Consider the following 18,772-nt stretch of genomic DNA (forward strand, 5'->3'; position numbering starts at 1 on the left):
CATGCCAAGTGGCTAATTGCTTTCACAGTGCAATCGCTCGATCGTAAAACAAAATAACTCTTGTTCTTAATTTCATTTCACAAAAGTAGGGGGTACGAATTTTGTCCCACATCGACAATTTTACGTTAGTACTTGTTTCAAACCCTAAATTACACAACAGATTGATTTAATTATTTTCCTAATAAATTACAATACGTTTGTGTGAACTCATTTGATACGCTATAATCGACCTTGGCGAATACACATCAACATTGAATTTATTCTTTGGGGGTGTTTAAAGATCTTTATAGTTGTCAGGTACTTAGTATAGTTTAATGTTTAAAGTTAGTTATCGGCCATATCTCAGGGTTTGCTTTGACCGGTCTTTAAAATTCCTTTCTAAATTTAATCACAGGCGCTTGGGGAATGGACCCCCCTCCTCCCCCTTTCAATTATTTAACGTGTTCTTGTTCTTATCAATAACTGTTTTTAAAATATAAATAATTGAAAATTTGGCAGGAAATGGTTCTCTCTATATTTTTGGATTACATTTGCGCGCATTCATTTTACAGGTAACACAGTGAAGCTTTATTATAAGCCTGAACCAAAAGCTTACACCCCAAGCAAAAGTTTTAGCAGAATTATTTGCTATACATCAGTGCACTGAAGAAAGTGCGGGTCATATCGGCAAAATGCAGATTGTGACGGTCAAGAAAAAATACCATCACAATCTGCCAGACAACATCGTTTCAAAATAGAGAAACATACAAACGGTAAGAAATCAATGGGTCACATCAAAATGTTTGTAAGACACAGACATGTTATCCGATGAGGGGACAGAGCATGGTTTGATAAAAAATAATTTGTTAATTTCAGTTGAAAATTTGGGAAATACAGTATTTTGCAAAACTTCGTGTCATTATATATGACACATTCGTGTCATTATATATTACACATTCTTGTCATTATATATGACACAATTTACAAGTAATAAGGAAAATTTTACAAATTCAAATACTATTACTTACATTTTCATTGTCTGGTTCCAGTGTTGAGGCAAAATAGCCAAATACACACACTGTTGCTATGAAAACTGGTAACAGAACAATTCTCGTCCATTTTGATGTTATAAACCGCCAGTAATGATCTCTGAAAAATACCACTAGCTTTTTTTCTTTTTGTTTCGCTTTTGGAAAGCAAGGAGAGTTAAGTTTTTCCTCAGTAGTCATGGGTTTTTTATTATTGTCATGTGGGAAAACGCTACTTGTAGAGTAGCCGTTTTCAACTTTACTTTTATCCGAAAGTTCCTTAGCTTTAATAGGACTTAATCGAGCCGGTGGGCGAACAAAATCTCCTTTAATAGGACTGGAAGGATCTTTAGTGTCATTCGACTGGATTGTATACACGTTTTCAGGTACAACTTTGGACATCGAGTTTCTCTGATCAACTTCCGTTTTGCTATCTGCGCATTCCCCTTCACCTTTTGTCTTTTTCGTACACCGGCAGCAAGGCCAAGTCCAGTCTTCATATTTTATATGATAAACCATAACAACTGTTGGAAAGAAAATGATAACTGACAGATAATTATAGATAACCAAGATGGCGGCAAACACACCAAACGACTTTGTTGCTAACAAAGGGGATAAAGCACTTGCCGTGAAAGCGACAGCCGTAGTGATGGAAGTTATTAACATGCTTTTACACGATTTAGAATATGCTTCTGTGAGACGATGTCCGAGTGATGGATAGCCTGAAAATGCTGTCAACCGCCACGAGTCATAGAAGACAAACAAGTCGTCTGCTCCTATACCCAAGATAATAAATATTGCTAAAACATGAAAGAACCCGAGATATTCAAATCCTATTATACATCTGTATATCAAATTGGTCCCAGCAAAGCTAGTCAAAATACTCATAACAGCTAAACCGGAAACGAACAAGGAGCGCGTGTGGAATGTCATAAAACAGAATATGAAAAACATACTTCCAATGGCGAACATCATGTCTTTCATAGCTTGTTGAATGACGTCATAGAATAATAAGTTCGATGAAATATAATAAAAATCGAACTGTGAGATATCATCCAGAAGAGTTTCAAGCCTCGGTTTCATGGTATTTCCAAGCCATGACCTGGCTAAATCTCTCATTGAAAGGCACTTTGTATTTCCAGATAAGGAACAGCCAATTGCAATTTGTGTTCTGGTGATCGAAAACGAGGCTGTTGTCGGGGTAATGCTGTAACTCTTTGGCAGGAAATACTCAAAGTCCGCTTTTGTCAAGTTATTAGTGTATGCTTCATAAATTACACCAGGAATGTTACTGAATGTCGGATCGTTAAAAGTCGGACTCACAGAGGCAAAAGATCCATCAAAGTATCTAATCAGAGAAGTCGGATCCTTGCATGTTAAGGATGAATTTTGAGTATGACAAAATGAAGTACTATATCCATCTGCTGCTACCAAATATTCTTCTATATATTTGATAGTCTGTAAATTTGCTTTTGTCAAAATGTTTCCGCCATCCGCATCAAAAAATAGTTCGATATTTGAAAACGAATATGAGAGTCCTCTTTCGTAAGTTGGATATCCTGAATCAGTTAGTGATCTCGTTATACTGTTGTCATATTTGTGTTTATCTCTATAGGCATAATCTCTCAGTCTGTATGGAATGTCATAAAGCTCCATTGGTAATTGTTCAAAGTTTGTTGGAAACAAATCATAATTGACACCAAACAACATCCCAGTAATAAAGACCGGTAACAACTGTAACATAAGCGTCACAACTGCAAAATAAAGAAAAGTCGTCATTAATAAGGGTCTTTATTTCTTTATTTTTTATTGTATAATATTTTTTTACCATTCTTGTCTATTCTTTATTTATTTTGTCCATAATTCTTTATTCTTTATATCTTAGCAACCAGTTATTCTCTATTCTTTATAATTTAGCACCCAAATTTTCTCTATTTTTGGTTTTTTGGGGGCCTTTATTCCGACTTTTTGCTTAGTTAAATGTTCTAGGTAAACATTCTATGTATAGCTTTTCTTGTAAAACGTGCTTGGTAGAGAGTAAATAACTAGCTTTTCTTGGTAAAGAGTAAAATTGTAGCTTTTTATCCCCCCCCCCCCTTCCTCCCGCAGCGGAAGGGGCATTTAGTGTTACCCTTGTCCGTCTGTACGTACGTACATCCCGAATTAATGTCGGTTCTCTAGCTCAACCAAATGGTATGAAACTTGTACACAATGCTTATCACCACAAAACTCAGACCAAGTTCGACTTTTACCGTTCTTGAGTTATGTTTCTTTATAACGTTATATGCAAGCGGGGGCATCATCTGTGTACTCATGGACACATTCTCCATTTATTTTTCTTGATATAGAGTAAAATTACTAGCTTTTCTTGGTAGAGAGTAAAATTACTATCTTTTCCTGGAATAGACTAAAATTACTCTGTTCTTGGAAGAGAGTAAAGTTACTAGTTTTTCTTAATAGAGAGTAAATTTACTAGCTTTTCTTAGTAGAGAGAGAGAGTAATATTACTAGCTTTTCTTGGTAGAGAGTGAAATTACTTGCTTTTCTTGTTAGAGAGTAAAATTACTAGCTTTTCTTGGTAGATAGTTGAGTGCTTTAATATCATAAGATAAAATTCATTTTTTTCTCTATGCTTTATTTATTTTAGATGTGGTTGTGTTGTGTTGTGTAGTTTTTTGTTTGTGCCAATTAATCTCTATTCTTTATATCCTTTGGCTTTACTTCTGGCTTATTTTTTTTTTTCTAGTTCATTGTTTTCTCTTCTGCTGTTAACCCCTTCCGCATACCCGCGTGCATCAATAGCAAAAAAAAAAGCTTTAAAAAAAACGTGATTAAGATTCATATACCAAGCGGAAATTATTTATCAGTTGTCAATGACGTACTAGTAATTTACGCTGTCCGTATAAGAGGGTCTGAATTGGTTTGAACGGATAATTGACAATAAGTGTAGAATAAACCGCAAAAAAGATGAAGAATAAAGAAAAATAGGCAAAATAAAATAATGAATAGGGAATAATGGGACTGGGTTGCTTGATTATAAAGAATAGAGAATAATGAGGAAAATAGAGAGTAGAGAAAAAAAAAAGAAATAGAGGAACCCCATCCAGACCCTGTTTTATACCAAGTGGACATTTTTCATCAGTTTGTCAATGTTGTAATTAATTCTTTCCATATACCAACTGTTAAAAGGCTGAGAAGTACGTCAAAAGAATAATCAAGCACAACTAAAAATTAATCACACCCACGCGCATGAATTTAACCTTTAAGCTGCATCTTCCAATATTGATTATATCCAGTTCTAACAGCTTTTTGATGGATTCTTTGAAATTTAAGATACCAATTTTCGTTCTTTCTAGTCAAAACTAAGGAAATCGGTAATAGACAATATACCATGCAGTGTTTCTGTTACAGTGAGGGTTGAAATGATGAAACACATGTATGAGGGTCTGGATGGGGGTGCTTCATTTCTGTATTCTTGATTTATTTTGCTCATTATTCTCTATTCTTTATATTTTTTGTCTATTTGTTTGTATTCTTTATATTCTTTCTTTTTGTCTCTTTTCTGTAAACCCCATCCAGACCCTCATATATATACTACCTTGCAGGAAAATGATTCCTAGCTTTGAAATACTTAACAAAAGGGGATAAGGGGCTTTGGTGGACGAACAGTTTTAGTAGTTACATTACAGTGATTACTAGCTTGTCAACTCGGAAGTTGTGAGTCAGAACCCCGCTCCTGGCGAGGTTTGTTGGCCTCCGATCTTAAATGTCAAGGATTGACAGTTTTCCCGTCGAAGGTTAGTGGTCCTCTCCACTTTGTCAATAAAAACTAGCCATCATGGTATAGCTAAGTTCGATAAAGTGGCATTTAACAACAAACAAAACAATAAAAACAACCAAAAGCGGTAAACTTAAAAAAAAACCAGAGACGGCAATCTTTTAAATAATCTTAAATAACCAAATTAAACATATTATAAGAGGTCCAATGACTGGGAAAAAATTGTTAACACCGCTTGCCAGTTCATTCGTCTATCTAGTCCGTGACTGGGGCCCAAGCAGATCTAAAAAAAGCATTCAGACGTCTGTGTCCACGCTTCCTTAACTTGGAAGATGTACTCGAAGGGTATTCATACGAAATGTAATTCAATCAGATTGTCCCAAGTCAGGTACTTCGTCAGTGATGGCAGATTCGAGTCTATTGTCGTTTTATGGTCGTTTTTTGTTTTGTGCCATGGCATTGTCAGTTCGTTTTCGACTTATGAGTTTGAATATCTCTATGGTATCTTCCGTCTCTCTTTTGTTTAATTATAAGCATTATTATATTTTAATAGCCATCCAAACATGTTATTTATTTATTTAGCAGTCGAAATAAACATTATTAATTTTAGATATTGTTTTATTTAATACGTACAAAACATAAGATAAGGACGTGTTGCTACCCATCTGCAGTAGAAAAATGGCTTCCGGTTTCTTCGTTCTTCTTGTAATTTTCCCGCTTCATGTGCTGTTTCCTCGACACTGTTTGACCAAGCCGTTTTGGAACTTTCATCACTGGCCATGTCTTTTTCTGTAATATAAATAATTGATTGATTGATTGATGATTTATGTTCAGTCATGGCAAATGTTTCATACATGATCAGGACGATAACAATTAATCAATTCAAAAGGTTTTGAACTGCGACGCCATATGATGACCATATTCCTATGCCCCAATGACCGCTTGGAAGCATGAATGTGCTTGTTTGTAACTTAATTCAGGTTCAATAGCAATGTGATTATAACGTTTACTGTAAATTCAGAAATTATTGCGAGGTTTTAATTTTGCGAATAATGCGACTGGGTAAACATCGCAATAATAAGAACTCGCATTCTGATATATGACTATTATATATCTGTATGAAGCTTTTCCACAAATCGCAATAATTAACAAATGATTAATCTCGCAATTTTGTTAATTCTGCAAAAATCGCAAAAATAAATGCACGCAATAATTTTAGAATTTACAGTAGTTTATAAGCATTACAAAATCATTAATGTTAACAATAAGAACGAGATTTTGCGAGAAAATCTCACAAGATGATTACCCTCGCCCCTTGCAAAATATGAGGTATACAATGGTATATGATCAAGATTCTGAGAATGATTCATATAATTATGAAAAAATAATTAGAAGGAGAAGTTGATATAAAATGTGTGTGTACTATAGCGTGCACAGATGAAGAAGTATGCGTACATGGTATTTCAAAGTAAACCCTCAAAAGCTTTGAGATAAAGAAATGAAATAAGAGGTGCAAAGGTACATCATGTGAGAAGTTAAGGAGCAAATTGCGGATACAAAAATGGGAGAGAAAAACGAAAGAACGAACGGACAGACGGACATGTCCCTCTATCATACATGTATGTGGACAATAAGAATATAGACGGTCAGCACTTATACTTTACTGTGATTGAAAAATCGTTTGATAAGACCAAGAACACTTTAAATTAGTGAAAATCAGTTCAAATTTTAAAGGAATTTAAATTTACAAAAAAAAGTGGCAGCACTTATAAACTAATGTTATTGTAAGATCGTGTGGATAAGAGAAAGTACACGTTTAATAAGTGTAGATAAGTTTGAATATTAAAGATATTAAACTTTCATTACCAAAAAATAAACACCTAAAAAAATAGAGAGTCCATTACATAATTAAGGGAAAAATGGGATTTTGTTTTGTAATTTGCAAATACATATTGTATCTAAATTATATGTATTTATTATGATGTTACACATTTCTTCTCTACACCTCTGTATTAGTTGATGAGAATGAAGATATATATCATATACTGAAAAGACAATTGATCCTGTAATATTGTAATTCTAATGACGTATTTAAATTTTCAATTACATGTACTTGAGTACAAGTCCTTATAGCACTTATGTCTTATTAACGTGTACATTGATTTTTTAATAATGACAAAATCTCGTTAAATATTTATATCCATATATATCGAACTGATAAATTGCACATTACCGGTCTGGGATGACGTAAATGCAACGTGTTCGCATCAACTTTTAAGTCCAACATTCTACAAGGAATTTTTTTAAACTTTTAGAATTGATGTAGAATAATTATAATTTGAGAGATTTGAACGGAAAAGAGTTGGAATTTACGATCAGTTATCCCGAATAGAACAAAATTAACACATACGTTTTGTTTTGTTAGAAACAGTTAATTTAAATTCTAAGTGAACGGGGAGTAATTAACTGGTACGAGCATACAATGAACAGAGATGCATAATTCATTATGATAAATACAGGTTGATAAAAGTCAGTGTCTGGGTAATTGAGGGACTGGACTGGGTGTCTTTATTTCTGTATTTCTTTATTTGTTAAGCCTATTTTATCTATTCTTTATATGTTTGCCTATCAATGACTAGTGTAAAACAATTCAAACAGGAAAACCAACGGTTTAATCTATATAAAAAAACGAGAAACGAGAAACACCTATCAACCACACCAACAAACGACAACCACTGAACAACAGGCTCCTGACTGAGGACAGGTGCATAAAAATGCAGCGGGGTTAAACGTTTTAACAGGCGCCAACCTTCACTCTAACCGGAGACAATAGTGTTACATTACAACATAAAAAGACACACTATAAAATATCAATTGAAATGGCTTAACTCGATCAAAAAGACATTTAAACAAAAACAAGTTAACATACACTAAACGAATAAGTTTGATCTATGACACGAAATACATACAATATTAATAAAAAAAGATGTAGGAACAGTGTCAAAAAGACAACTCTTAACCTGAGAAAAAATGGCGTTAAATAAAACAATGTACACAAGTTAAGTACGATAATCGTATTGACCGCAAGTCCTGTGTCCATTATTTTTTATTCTTTAAACCCAAAGGATGACAGGGGAATAAAAGTATGGTCACTTTTGGTCTGCTTCCGACCGGCAGATAAACGCTTGCCAAAGTGGGGCTTCAGCTTGGTGGTGCGGGATTTATAAATACGCAGCCACGTCCGGTCAGAATGAGGACGTAAAATCCGATGCCCCGTGTACAAAGAGTGCTGAACTTAAGAACCCATGCAACAACTTTTGTTGAAAGGCTACATTTCTGTCCTTATCCAATATACTCTCATTTTTTCCAGTCCCAGTCAAAATTTCCCGACCTTCATAGTCGACCTCTACTGCAGGACCTATCTACTAGTATTCATCTATTGTTAATTATTTTCGTCCTGAACATACATGCAATATTTGCCACTGAACGTTAAGCAAACAACCATCGATCATTTTTTATTCTGTAAACAACATGCAGACCCTCAATTGTTTGAATGAAACCGGTACTGCTTTCTATAGGACAAATTGAACTTCTGGCGAACTTGACATATTTTGTTCGTATAGTAAAATTTGAATATAGCGCTACATATTGTTGTAGAGACTATACTGTCAATTTTACATAGAATGGCGTCTCTAACCAAAATGACTTATAGAAAATGAAAGGATATGGAGTAAATGTACATGGGACAAAATTGCACACAATACATAGAAAACATAGAAAGTTATCAATGAACAGGGCTTTTATTCCTGTTCTTCATCTTGACAGTTGATGTAGGGTCTTCAACAATGAATATAACATTGTTGTATTCGAAAAGGACACTACGACGAAAAAAAATTTTGGTTTTTGGTTAAGACAGAATTGCCCTCTTTATACCTTTTTGGAAATACAATGTATTACTTTAAATTTGCCAAAATCTGTCGAAATTACGGTTGTATCAATTATTTTTGGGAGACAGTGTTATCTGTGATTTTTTTGGGAGACAGATTTTCAATGATTTTTAGGGAGACATTATCATCAATGACTTTTAGGGAGTTATATAGCCCTATCAATTATTTCGGAGGGGACATTGTTATCAATGATTTAGGAGGAAACATTGTAAACAATTGTTTTAGGGAGACAACGTTTAAGGGAGACAATGTTATCACTGATATCAGAGGAAACAGTATTATCAATGATTTCGGAGGAGACAGTATTATCAATGATTTCGAAGGAGACAGTATATCAATGATTTCGGAAGAGACAGTATTATCAACGATATCGGAGGAGACAGTATTATCAATAATTAAGGTGGAAAAGGCGTTATCAATGCTTTAAAGGAATGGGAGACAGAGTGATCAATGAATTGAGAGGAGACCGTGCTATCAATGACATGTAGAGGGGAAGTATTTCCAACGATTTAGGAAGAGACAGTGTTATCAATTATTTTTGGGGAGAAGTGTATAGAAGAAATAATTTTATATTTTTTGGAGAGTGCGTAGAGGAAACAGGTTTTTCAATATCTTTGGAGAAAACTGTGTTATGAATGATTTTATTAAGAGATAATGTTATCGATAACAGAAGAGGAGTCAAGCTTATCAGATATTTGGGAAGACAAAATGTCATAGTCAGGGGCAAATCCAGGATTTAAGGTTAGGGGGCGCAAAATTTTTTTGAGGTAAAATTATCGAAATATTCTTTATTAAGCTGAGGACAACCCATGCTTTGCAAATTTAAGGGGGCGCACCCCCGCCACGCCCCCGCCTGTATCCGCCCCTGAGTGTTTAGAAGTGGTATCAGAGCTGTCAGTTTAGGATAACCCGAATAATTCAGTCCCTCCCCGTGATCGTCTCTCCCACTCGCAAGTATGTAGCCATCGTAGAGCAGTGGAATATAACGACTGAATTATTCGGGTTAAGGTTGGGAGGGAATATCATTATTAACATGGTAGTAGACTAGAGTTTTTAATATTTTGAAAGTCGGTAGAATTTATCTTTTATTTGGGACGGAGGTAGGTTTAATAATATATGATTTAAGAGGGTGTCTATCTTATTTTTAATCAAGGGATGAATGAATGAGGGTCTGGATTGGGGTTCTTCATATCGAGTCTGTATTCTTTAATTTTTTAGGCAATTATTCTCTATTCTGTATACCTTTTGCCCATTATTCTCTATTCTGTATACCTTTTGCCCATTATTCTCTATTCTTTATATCTAAGCACTTCATTTTTCTCTATTCTCTATATTTTTGCCATTTTTCTCTATTGTGTAAACCCCCATCCACACCATCATGAATGTTAAGCTCTAATTTGGAATTATATAAGTTCAATTTGAATGAATAAAACATTGTTGTTGACAATGATGTGTTGGTCTCTTCAGTCTTTCTCGTACAATATAACCAGAATCCTAAAGCTAGCCCAATACAAAGAGGCACAGCTCCTCTGTAACCTTTCTATTCTCCCCCTCGGTCCTTCTGTGCATATCACTTCCCTTATTGTAATGTCCTGTGCTTTTTGGTTTTTAGAAGATTGGAAACTACTGGGAAAAGCTTTTTACAACCAAAAAATACTAAAGTTTATTCACTTATTTCAATTCTTTAACGAAACACGGCCAATTTGTCCCTACTAAGACTAGAAACCGCGATAAAGTATCCTTTATTTTAAAACTTTGCCCCCAGTCCCTAATCCTACCTAGAACACTGATCATTATAGTGTGGTCAACTGTAAGAATTTTCTCATTTTTTCTAGCATGTTTTCATAATCAATAATATAAACATAATTATATAGGCCTATCTCTTTAAATTTGTGTTCATAATTAAACCACAAACATTTTTGAACGGATTATAAACACATAAATACTTACAGTATTGTAATATATCCGCTATGTTGTGTTATATCCCTGTACATATACACACATTATTTGTAAAACAGCACTCAAAACAAGTCCTTAAATGACTTTGCAAGTTTTTCTTTCATTTAAAGAATCCACTTTTTCATTTTAGTTCCTTTTAACTGTATAAAAACATCCGCCAATAAATTCTATTTTATATAGCTATGTAAAGGGGTAGCTTGGTTCTGGTTGGCTAAATTTATTTGTTTCTTTACGTAATTTAAAGTTTTAAGTACGAGGGTCTGGATTGGGTCCTTTATTTCTGTATCTTATAATGTGTTATGTCTTTTTTCTCAATTCTTTACATTTTTTGTCTATTATTTTCTGTATATTTGAACATCCCATTATTCTTAATTCTTAATTTGTGTCCTCTTTTTCTCTATTCTTTATGCTTTTGGTCCGTTTTTCAGTAGATTTTTGCCCATTATTCTCTATTCTTTGTACCTCATAAAGACCCTCAAGTATTAGTTCAATTGTACCCTGGTATGAATGAGAAATGGTATTGTTATGAAGATCTATGTATTGTTTGTAATCAGAGCAGTTAATGTGTAAAAAATTACGTTTGCCTGTGTTATTTTTATTCTAACATTTAAATGTAATTTATAGTACAGGTAAATTGCTAATAGACATTGTCCGGAAAGGCTAATTAAAGAAGATTCGATGTTGATATTACAATATTTTGGAATTATTAAAATCTGAAATCACTTCCTGTTATTTCTTAATTTCTTAATTATGGAAATTGTCCGGAAAAGCTAATTAAAAAAGATTCGATGTTGATATTACAATATTTTGGAATTATTAATATCAGAAATCACTTTATTTTACTTACATTGTACGGAAAAAATTATCAAAGAAGATTCGATGTTGATATTACAATATTTTTTAATTATTAATATCAGAAATCACTTTCTGTTATTTCTTAATTATAGAAATTGTCCGGAAAATCTAATTAACGACGATTCGATGTTGATATTACAATATTTTGGAATTATTGATATCAGAAATCACTTTCTGTTATTTACATTGTACGGAAAAGCTTATTAAAGAAGATTCGATGTTGATATTATAATATTTTGGAATTATTAATATCAGAAATCACTTTCTGTTATTTCTTAATTATGAGCAAGCTTTTTTATCTATATTATCATAACGGATATTCCATTTCAGAGAAACATAATATCACTAGAATAACATGTGATGTGCGGTATAAGTCAATGAAGCGGTAAGCGGACAGAAAGTCACAGGACAAAAGGTCATAGGACAAAAAGTCACAGTACAAAAAGTCACAGCATAGAAAGTCACAGCACAGAAAGTCACAGGACAGAAAGTCACAGGACAATAAGTCTCAGGACAAAAAGTCACAGCATAGAAAGTCACAGCACAGAAAGTCACAGAACAAAAAGTCACAGGATAAAAAGTCACAGGACTAAATGTCACAAGACAGAAAGTCACAGGACAAAAAGTCACAGGACAAAAAGTCACAGGACAAAAAGTCACAGGACAGAAAGTCACAAATTTGATATGACAAATAGTCACAGGATAAAAAGTCACAAATGATTTGCTTATAATTGTTTGAATGTGTAAGAGAAAGTTCTGGAAATAATTTTTTTTTATTATTGTTCATAAGCCTTGATTAAATGAAGATTTATCAAATTGTTATCATGCCAAGGATATATTTATTGGCACCAAGAAGCCATTTAAGTAACAAGCCACTTTGACAAATTGTTTTTGTTACAATTATTTCATCATTGATGTTTTTTTTAGAATAAATGTTGTTTCAAAGTTGCCTTATATAATATATAAAAGTTCAAGAAAAATATAAAAATGTTTTGAAAATAAATGTTTTGTTATTCAAAGAAAAATAATCTCAAAACTAAATTTTGACTTTTTGTCCTGTGACTTTCTGACCTATATACATTCACAGAAGATTCATAGAAGTGTTATCATTTATCAGCAAAAAGTTAAGATTTTGGAAATTAAACCAGAAAAAGACAAGATAGTATAGTGATTCATATTGCCATACAAAATCATTGATAAGGTATTATTTTAATGATAGGAAAAAAGACGCAATTAAAATTTCATTCCTAATCCATAAACATATAAAACATCTTCTGAAAGTGTTAGTGGATCTATAAAACTTCATTTATTGACACTATTCCTGTTTTATCAGAACTAATTGCTCTTTTTAGAACTAGCAAAAATAGAGGGGCCTGATGGGGGGGGGGGGGGGGTCTCATCACGATTCACGAGTTGATTTTTTTGTCAATCACGATTCACGAAAATATAAAAAAAAAAATCTGTAGAAAAACGGATCACGATAGCGAAAATGCGCCGATCACGAAGAACGAAAATAACCTATCAGGCCCCTCAAAATACAAAAGAATTAATCATTAATTTACTTTTATTTAAATCAGATGTAGATGTCTCAGATATGAAAAGACTACATCTAATATAAACAATGCCATAATATATGCTCTGTACGACAGCAGTCCATTTACGCCAATTGCTATTTTACTATTTTTGAGATGTATCATTTTCGCCAAATATTATTTTTCGAAGGTATCAAATGCGCCAATATACGGTATTCATTTCATTTGTGCCAATTTACCTGTACACATAATTATCATATAAAATAATCAAAGATAAATTTAATTTAAAAAGTATAATTCATGTCACAAATATGACAATTGTTGCTTAAAATATAAACTGAAAGGTGAGTATACCATTAAAAAAATATAAGATCATATGATCGGAGTTATTTCAGAGGTGAATCACCTGGTAATCTTTTAGAAAATTTTACATGAAGTTAATTTGTAACAATAAAGATGAGGACTTTGTTTTGTTGAATGATATTAAAACTGCATGGAATAGTGATTCTTTGTTGTGAAGCTAATGTAATTTTTTTCGGGTTCACGGGTTGGATGCAGAAGATTGATTGATTATTGGTTGCTTAACGTTCAATGGCAAATATGTCATGCATGTTCAGGACGAGGATGCAGAAGATGTATTTGCAGATGGAACATGTTAGTGTTGTTCGAAGTGTCACTACCTACATTGAATAATATAAGTAGGTGGGCAGTTGCTTTTGCTTTTTTTTTTTAATTGGCGCAATCGTATACTTTATTTTTGGCGCAAATGATATTATTAAAACTAGTGGCACAAAAGAACGCATTTTTGTGCAAACGGATTTCTCCCATCTGTTCCTGTTGGAACAAATATTCTATACCTTTCATTCCGTAAGGAACAACACTACTGCAGTGGAAATATATATCAGAATATTTCTTCCACTTGGAACTTATATTATGGTCTATAACAAGCAGCTTTCCGATGAGCGAAGTCGTAGAATAATATAGATAGAAGAGGGTATGTATGGGGTTTACAGATTACGGAGAATAAAGGGCCAAATGTACAGAAAAATTAACATGCAACAATAATAAAGAATGGAGAAAAATAGCATGAAAAATAATGAATAGAGAATAATGGGGTGCTTAAGTTCATGTATAAAGAATGGAGAATAATGGGCAAAAAATAGAGAAAAATGACCTAAAATATAAAGGAATGCAGAAATGATGGACCCCCTATCCAGACCCTCAATAAAATTAAAGTATATATTCTATACTTTGTAACAAAAACATATTTGCACTGAATACTACTAGTATTTATTATAGGAAGATTATGACATAAGAAAATCGCTATAGATAAAATTTGTAAATTTATCAAGCATATCAAGAAAGGTGAATGTGCTCCTGGCTATAAGATCGTATCTAACGAAAATGACTTATGTATGGTATAGACATTCTTTATGTACTCTTAATAATATATACCTAGTGCAAATGTCTTCTCTGTACCTATATCAATATGCCTATTCCCTATGCATTGAAGTAGGTAGGTATATATATATATACCAAAAGAATAGAGATTATAAATGTAAAACACATCGTAAAGCGTTTATAGCGCATTTTCTCTTAATCATAGAAAAATCTCCTACCAAAGTTTCATAAAATTCTAAGACAATTTAACTATACTATATAACAAAAACACAGTCGCTTTGAATTCAATCATATTTCAGATTTTTTTTATATAATATTAATATATTAATACCAACACCCCGCATGTGGCGTTCTGGACGGTGTGATCTATGAAATGAAGTCAATGCTAACTCTGGTGAACCCTGTTTGACGGTCATGTAGACGTTCCAAGGAACCCATATACCAAATATAGAAAAAAAAAGACACGTTATAAATTTTACGCCTTTGAAGCGCTTTTCTAGATTTTTTCTTCATCAGGAACGCTCAAAGCCGAATGTTTGAAAGACAAAGATGTATAAGATCCGAAATATTTGAAGAGTTGTATTACCAAAAAGGACCTAAAATATGTCTAAATCCATCTAAGGTCAACTTTGCCAGTAGTTATCCTATTATTCATAAGTGAAAAATTTACATGACAAAAAAACTAAAAAATTTCAAGCAGTCGCTGAACCGTGAAAATGAGGTCAAGGACAATGGACATATGACAGACAGAAACTTCGTAACATAAGACATCTGCATACAAGGAATGAAGCATCGAGGTCTTCTACCTTCTGAAATATACAGCTTTATACAAATAGTTTACACCACCGCCGCCGGATAGAAATCACTATGTCTCGCATACTACGACAAATCGCAGGCGAGACAAAAATTTAATGATATACTAATAAAAAAATAATAATATCTTAATTTAAAGAGAGTAACTCATTTGGATTAAACCAATTTTCAATAAGGCTCTCTACATACAATATCAACTACATGAATAAAACATAATTAATCTACTATTACACACATATAAACAATAGATGTATATATACACAAATATAACAACAACAAAAAACCACCTATAGTATACACTGTGGCTTAACTTATAAATTTCACACTTTTAAAAATATAATGACTTGTAAGAGTATTTGAATGCAGATATAGTTTTTGATTTTTTTAATTTCACTGGATAGTGAATTCCACACTTTTGGACCACTAAAAGAAAAACTTGATTTGTATGATTCTGTTTTTGATTTAGGGACAATAAAATTATGTGATGATGAAAGTCGAGTATTGTACGATTGTTTACTATTTGTAGGCACAATACGATTTGATAAATATTTTGGTGCCAGTTCATGTTTTGATTTATACATTAATAATGACTTGTGGTAAAGTATTCTCTTGGTAACGGGAATAATTCCAGAATCCTTAAATAGTTCAGTAGATGGTTTACGAATATCGTGTTCGTTTAAAATAATTCTAGCTGCCCTTTTTTGCAATTTTAGTAAACTGTCAACTAAAAACTTGTTACAGTTTCCCCATACTGAACAACAGTAATCCAAATGTGGAAGAATATACGCATTGTAAAATAGAATTCGTGCATTACGATTCAAGTATTTCTTGATTCTTTTTAATAAAGCTAATGAAGAATTATTTTTTTTGATTATATGATTAATTTGATCATACCAAGAAAGAGTGGCGTCAACAAAAATACCAAGGACTTTTCACAATGACATTCATTAATATGTTGGCCATTAATGGATATATTTAATGTGTCATTGCACATGACAGACAGTTTTTGTTTTGAACCTATACACATTGTCTTAGTTTTTGACACATTAACTTCATCAACCCAATGACAAATATTTTCTAATACAACACTGAGTGCCTGACTTATATACCTTTTGTCTTTTCCAATTACAGAAATAGTGCTATCAGCAAATAGATCAGTATTATGATCAGGATTACATAAAGGCAAATCATTAATAAATATTAAGAATTATATAGGACCTAAAATTAAACGCGGCAAGTATGTATGTATGCTAAGTTTTTTAATACCAATTATACATATTTTCGAAAGCAATGAGCTTAAATATTTGCTCCTTTATACTGAAATAAAAAGTACCAGGACATTATTACATTGTATCAGAACGGCAATAAACAACCTTTCAAATGATTACTTTTACACAAATACGTTACAAGTATACCTCGCGAGGTATATTGCAACGTTTTTTTAAGCAAAAGTCGCGCAAAACGAAATTGTCCTGACAATGTGCTGGTGGTGAGAATAGAGAATAAACAAACACCCAGCACAAAATCAGGACCAAAACAACGGCACAAAACATTCTCTCGAAGGACATTGTCACAACCTAACCCACCGTGTATATAGTCTGATGTATGGAGCTGACATGTCAGTAACTGCTAGTAGTTCTTTGTTAATTTATGTATCATTGTCATTTTGCTTAGTTTCTTCTGTTACCTATTCTGACATCGGACTCGGACTTCTTTTAAATTGAGTTTGACTGTGCGTATTGCTGTATGTTTGTTTATTCTGCATTGGCTAGAGGTATAGAGGGGTGAGATCTCACAAAACATGTTTAACCGCCTCCGGGTGCGGGATTTTCTCGCTGTGTTAAAGACCCATTGGTGGCCTTGAGATGTTTTCTGCTCTTTGGTCGGGTTGTTGTCTCTTTGATACATTCCCGAATTCCATTCTCAATTTTACATCATTTTCTTAATTTTATTATACACGACAATATAGATGCAGAGCAAGTATTGTATTATAAAAATGATTCCGCCCTTTTCGAAACGCCCGAATTCATCCCTGTTTTACGGGGTTCGTGTTGTTTATTGTTGATTGTGTTGTTTGTGGGACTTTTTTTTCACCATGGCGATGTCTTATTTTCTTCTTCCGCACATGGTTTGATTACACTCTTGCTATCTTCTCTCCCTTTTTAATGAAAGAAATATCTAATCGAGAAAAAAAAAATCGAAAATAGATATATACGATACCAGCTTTGATATGTACGTTCAATATTGGCATGGTAAGGTATACTGCATGCAAAAATTGTACACGTCACAGCTTGGAAAAAATGGAGAATTTAAAGCGAGTATTGTTTGTTTATGAATTGTGTCAGCTTATGATATATTTTTGCATCTCAATCCCTGAAATAAGATATCAGGGGACCATGGATCATTTGATATTCGACGGCTATAGAAAAAAACACTTTTATTTTCAATATCCCCCGAATATCAAATGATCCATGAAAAATATTTACAAAGACAGCTTGAAAATGAAAATTCTGACTCACACAATGGTGCAATAGTCAATCAGTGCACATGATGAAAATGCTAATAGATATTTATGCAACACTGTCCAAATTTATTTTTCCCAATTTTTGAGAGAGAAAAATGTTTTCCTTTAAACCCCCATTTGCCTCTATCCCCTTCACAAAAAAAAATAACTGGTCAGTCAGACAATTATTAAAGCACGTGTTTACAATGACTCTTGCATACGAAAGATGACGGTGTTACGATTTTTTTAATACATGTGCACCCATAAATATCAAAATATTATACATTACCTTAATCGTTTTAATAAATTGTCCACATATACACAACCATAATGTTTTTATGCATAGTCATCCAATATCAATATTATAACAATATCCAATACTGATAAAATTGAAAATTCTATGAAAGTTATAAAACATTGATGTATGTATAGCACCATAACATGCTTATATTGAGTAATTTTAATGACGAAGATTGTTGGAAATCAATTCAAGAACTCAACCAATCAGATTCCGACTTTCTTAATAGTTTTGTTTTTATGCAGGTAATCTGTAATGATTGCGATTTACGTGGCATCATTATAATAGTTTCGTGATAATTTTTAATAATTATTTCTTTTTTAAAGTTGAATTTTGGAAAAAAATTAACTATTTGTTTTTACAATCAAAGTCCACCTGCATGACAATATGACAGATATTCTGCAATGTCATTCTTTTTAGTATCGATCATTGAAGAGGAGTAACCAAGCTGCTTATAAATAGATTCTGTGTAAAACTACTGTCGTGGAATAGAACTTCCTTTATAATATAGTATTTCGAAAATGCATGGAAGAAATATTCTGGAATATTATTTTCTACTTGAAGAAATATTCTGGATATTATTTCCACTGGAAGAAATATTCTAGAATATGATTTCCACTGGAAAAATATTCTGAATATTATTTCCATTGGAATAAATAGTCTAGAAAATTATTTCTCT

The 18,772-nt window shown here is 32.8% G+C and overlaps 1 protein-coding gene across 3 annotated transcripts in view; it reads right to left on the bottom strand.

Moving 5' to 3' along the window:
* Positions 1 to 18,233, bottom strand: part of LOC127721526 (uncharacterized) — a 50,021-nt gene extending 31,788 nt beyond the window's left edge. The window contains exons 1-3 of one of the 3 annotated variants that reach the window (XM_052228284.1): positions 18,085 to 18,233; positions 5,419 to 5,574; positions 1,008 to 2,761 (exon numbers count right to left, since the gene is read on the bottom strand). In XM_052228284.1, the coding sequence (XP_052084244.1) occupies positions 1,008 to 2,761; positions 5,419 to 5,566 (1,902 nt within the window). In that variant the 5' untranslated portion in view covers positions 5,567 to 5,574; positions 18,085 to 18,233. Of the gene's footprint in view, positions 1 to 1,007; positions 2,762 to 5,418; positions 5,575 to 10,682; positions 11,033 to 18,084 lie in introns of those variants that run through there. The other 2 variants (XM_052228282.1, XM_052228285.1) reach the window with 2 other exon arrangements.
* Between the last annotated feature and the right edge of the window lie 539 nt (positions 18,234 to 18,772).

The sequence above is a fragment of the Mytilus californianus genome, unplaced genomic scaffold (genome assembly GCF_021869535.1).
Source record: "Mytilus californianus isolate M0D057914Y unplaced genomic scaffold, xbMytCali1.0.p SCAF_12, whole genome shotgun sequence".
Lineage (NCBI taxonomy): Eukaryota > Metazoa > Mollusca > Bivalvia > Mytilida > Mytilidae > Mytilus > Mytilus californianus.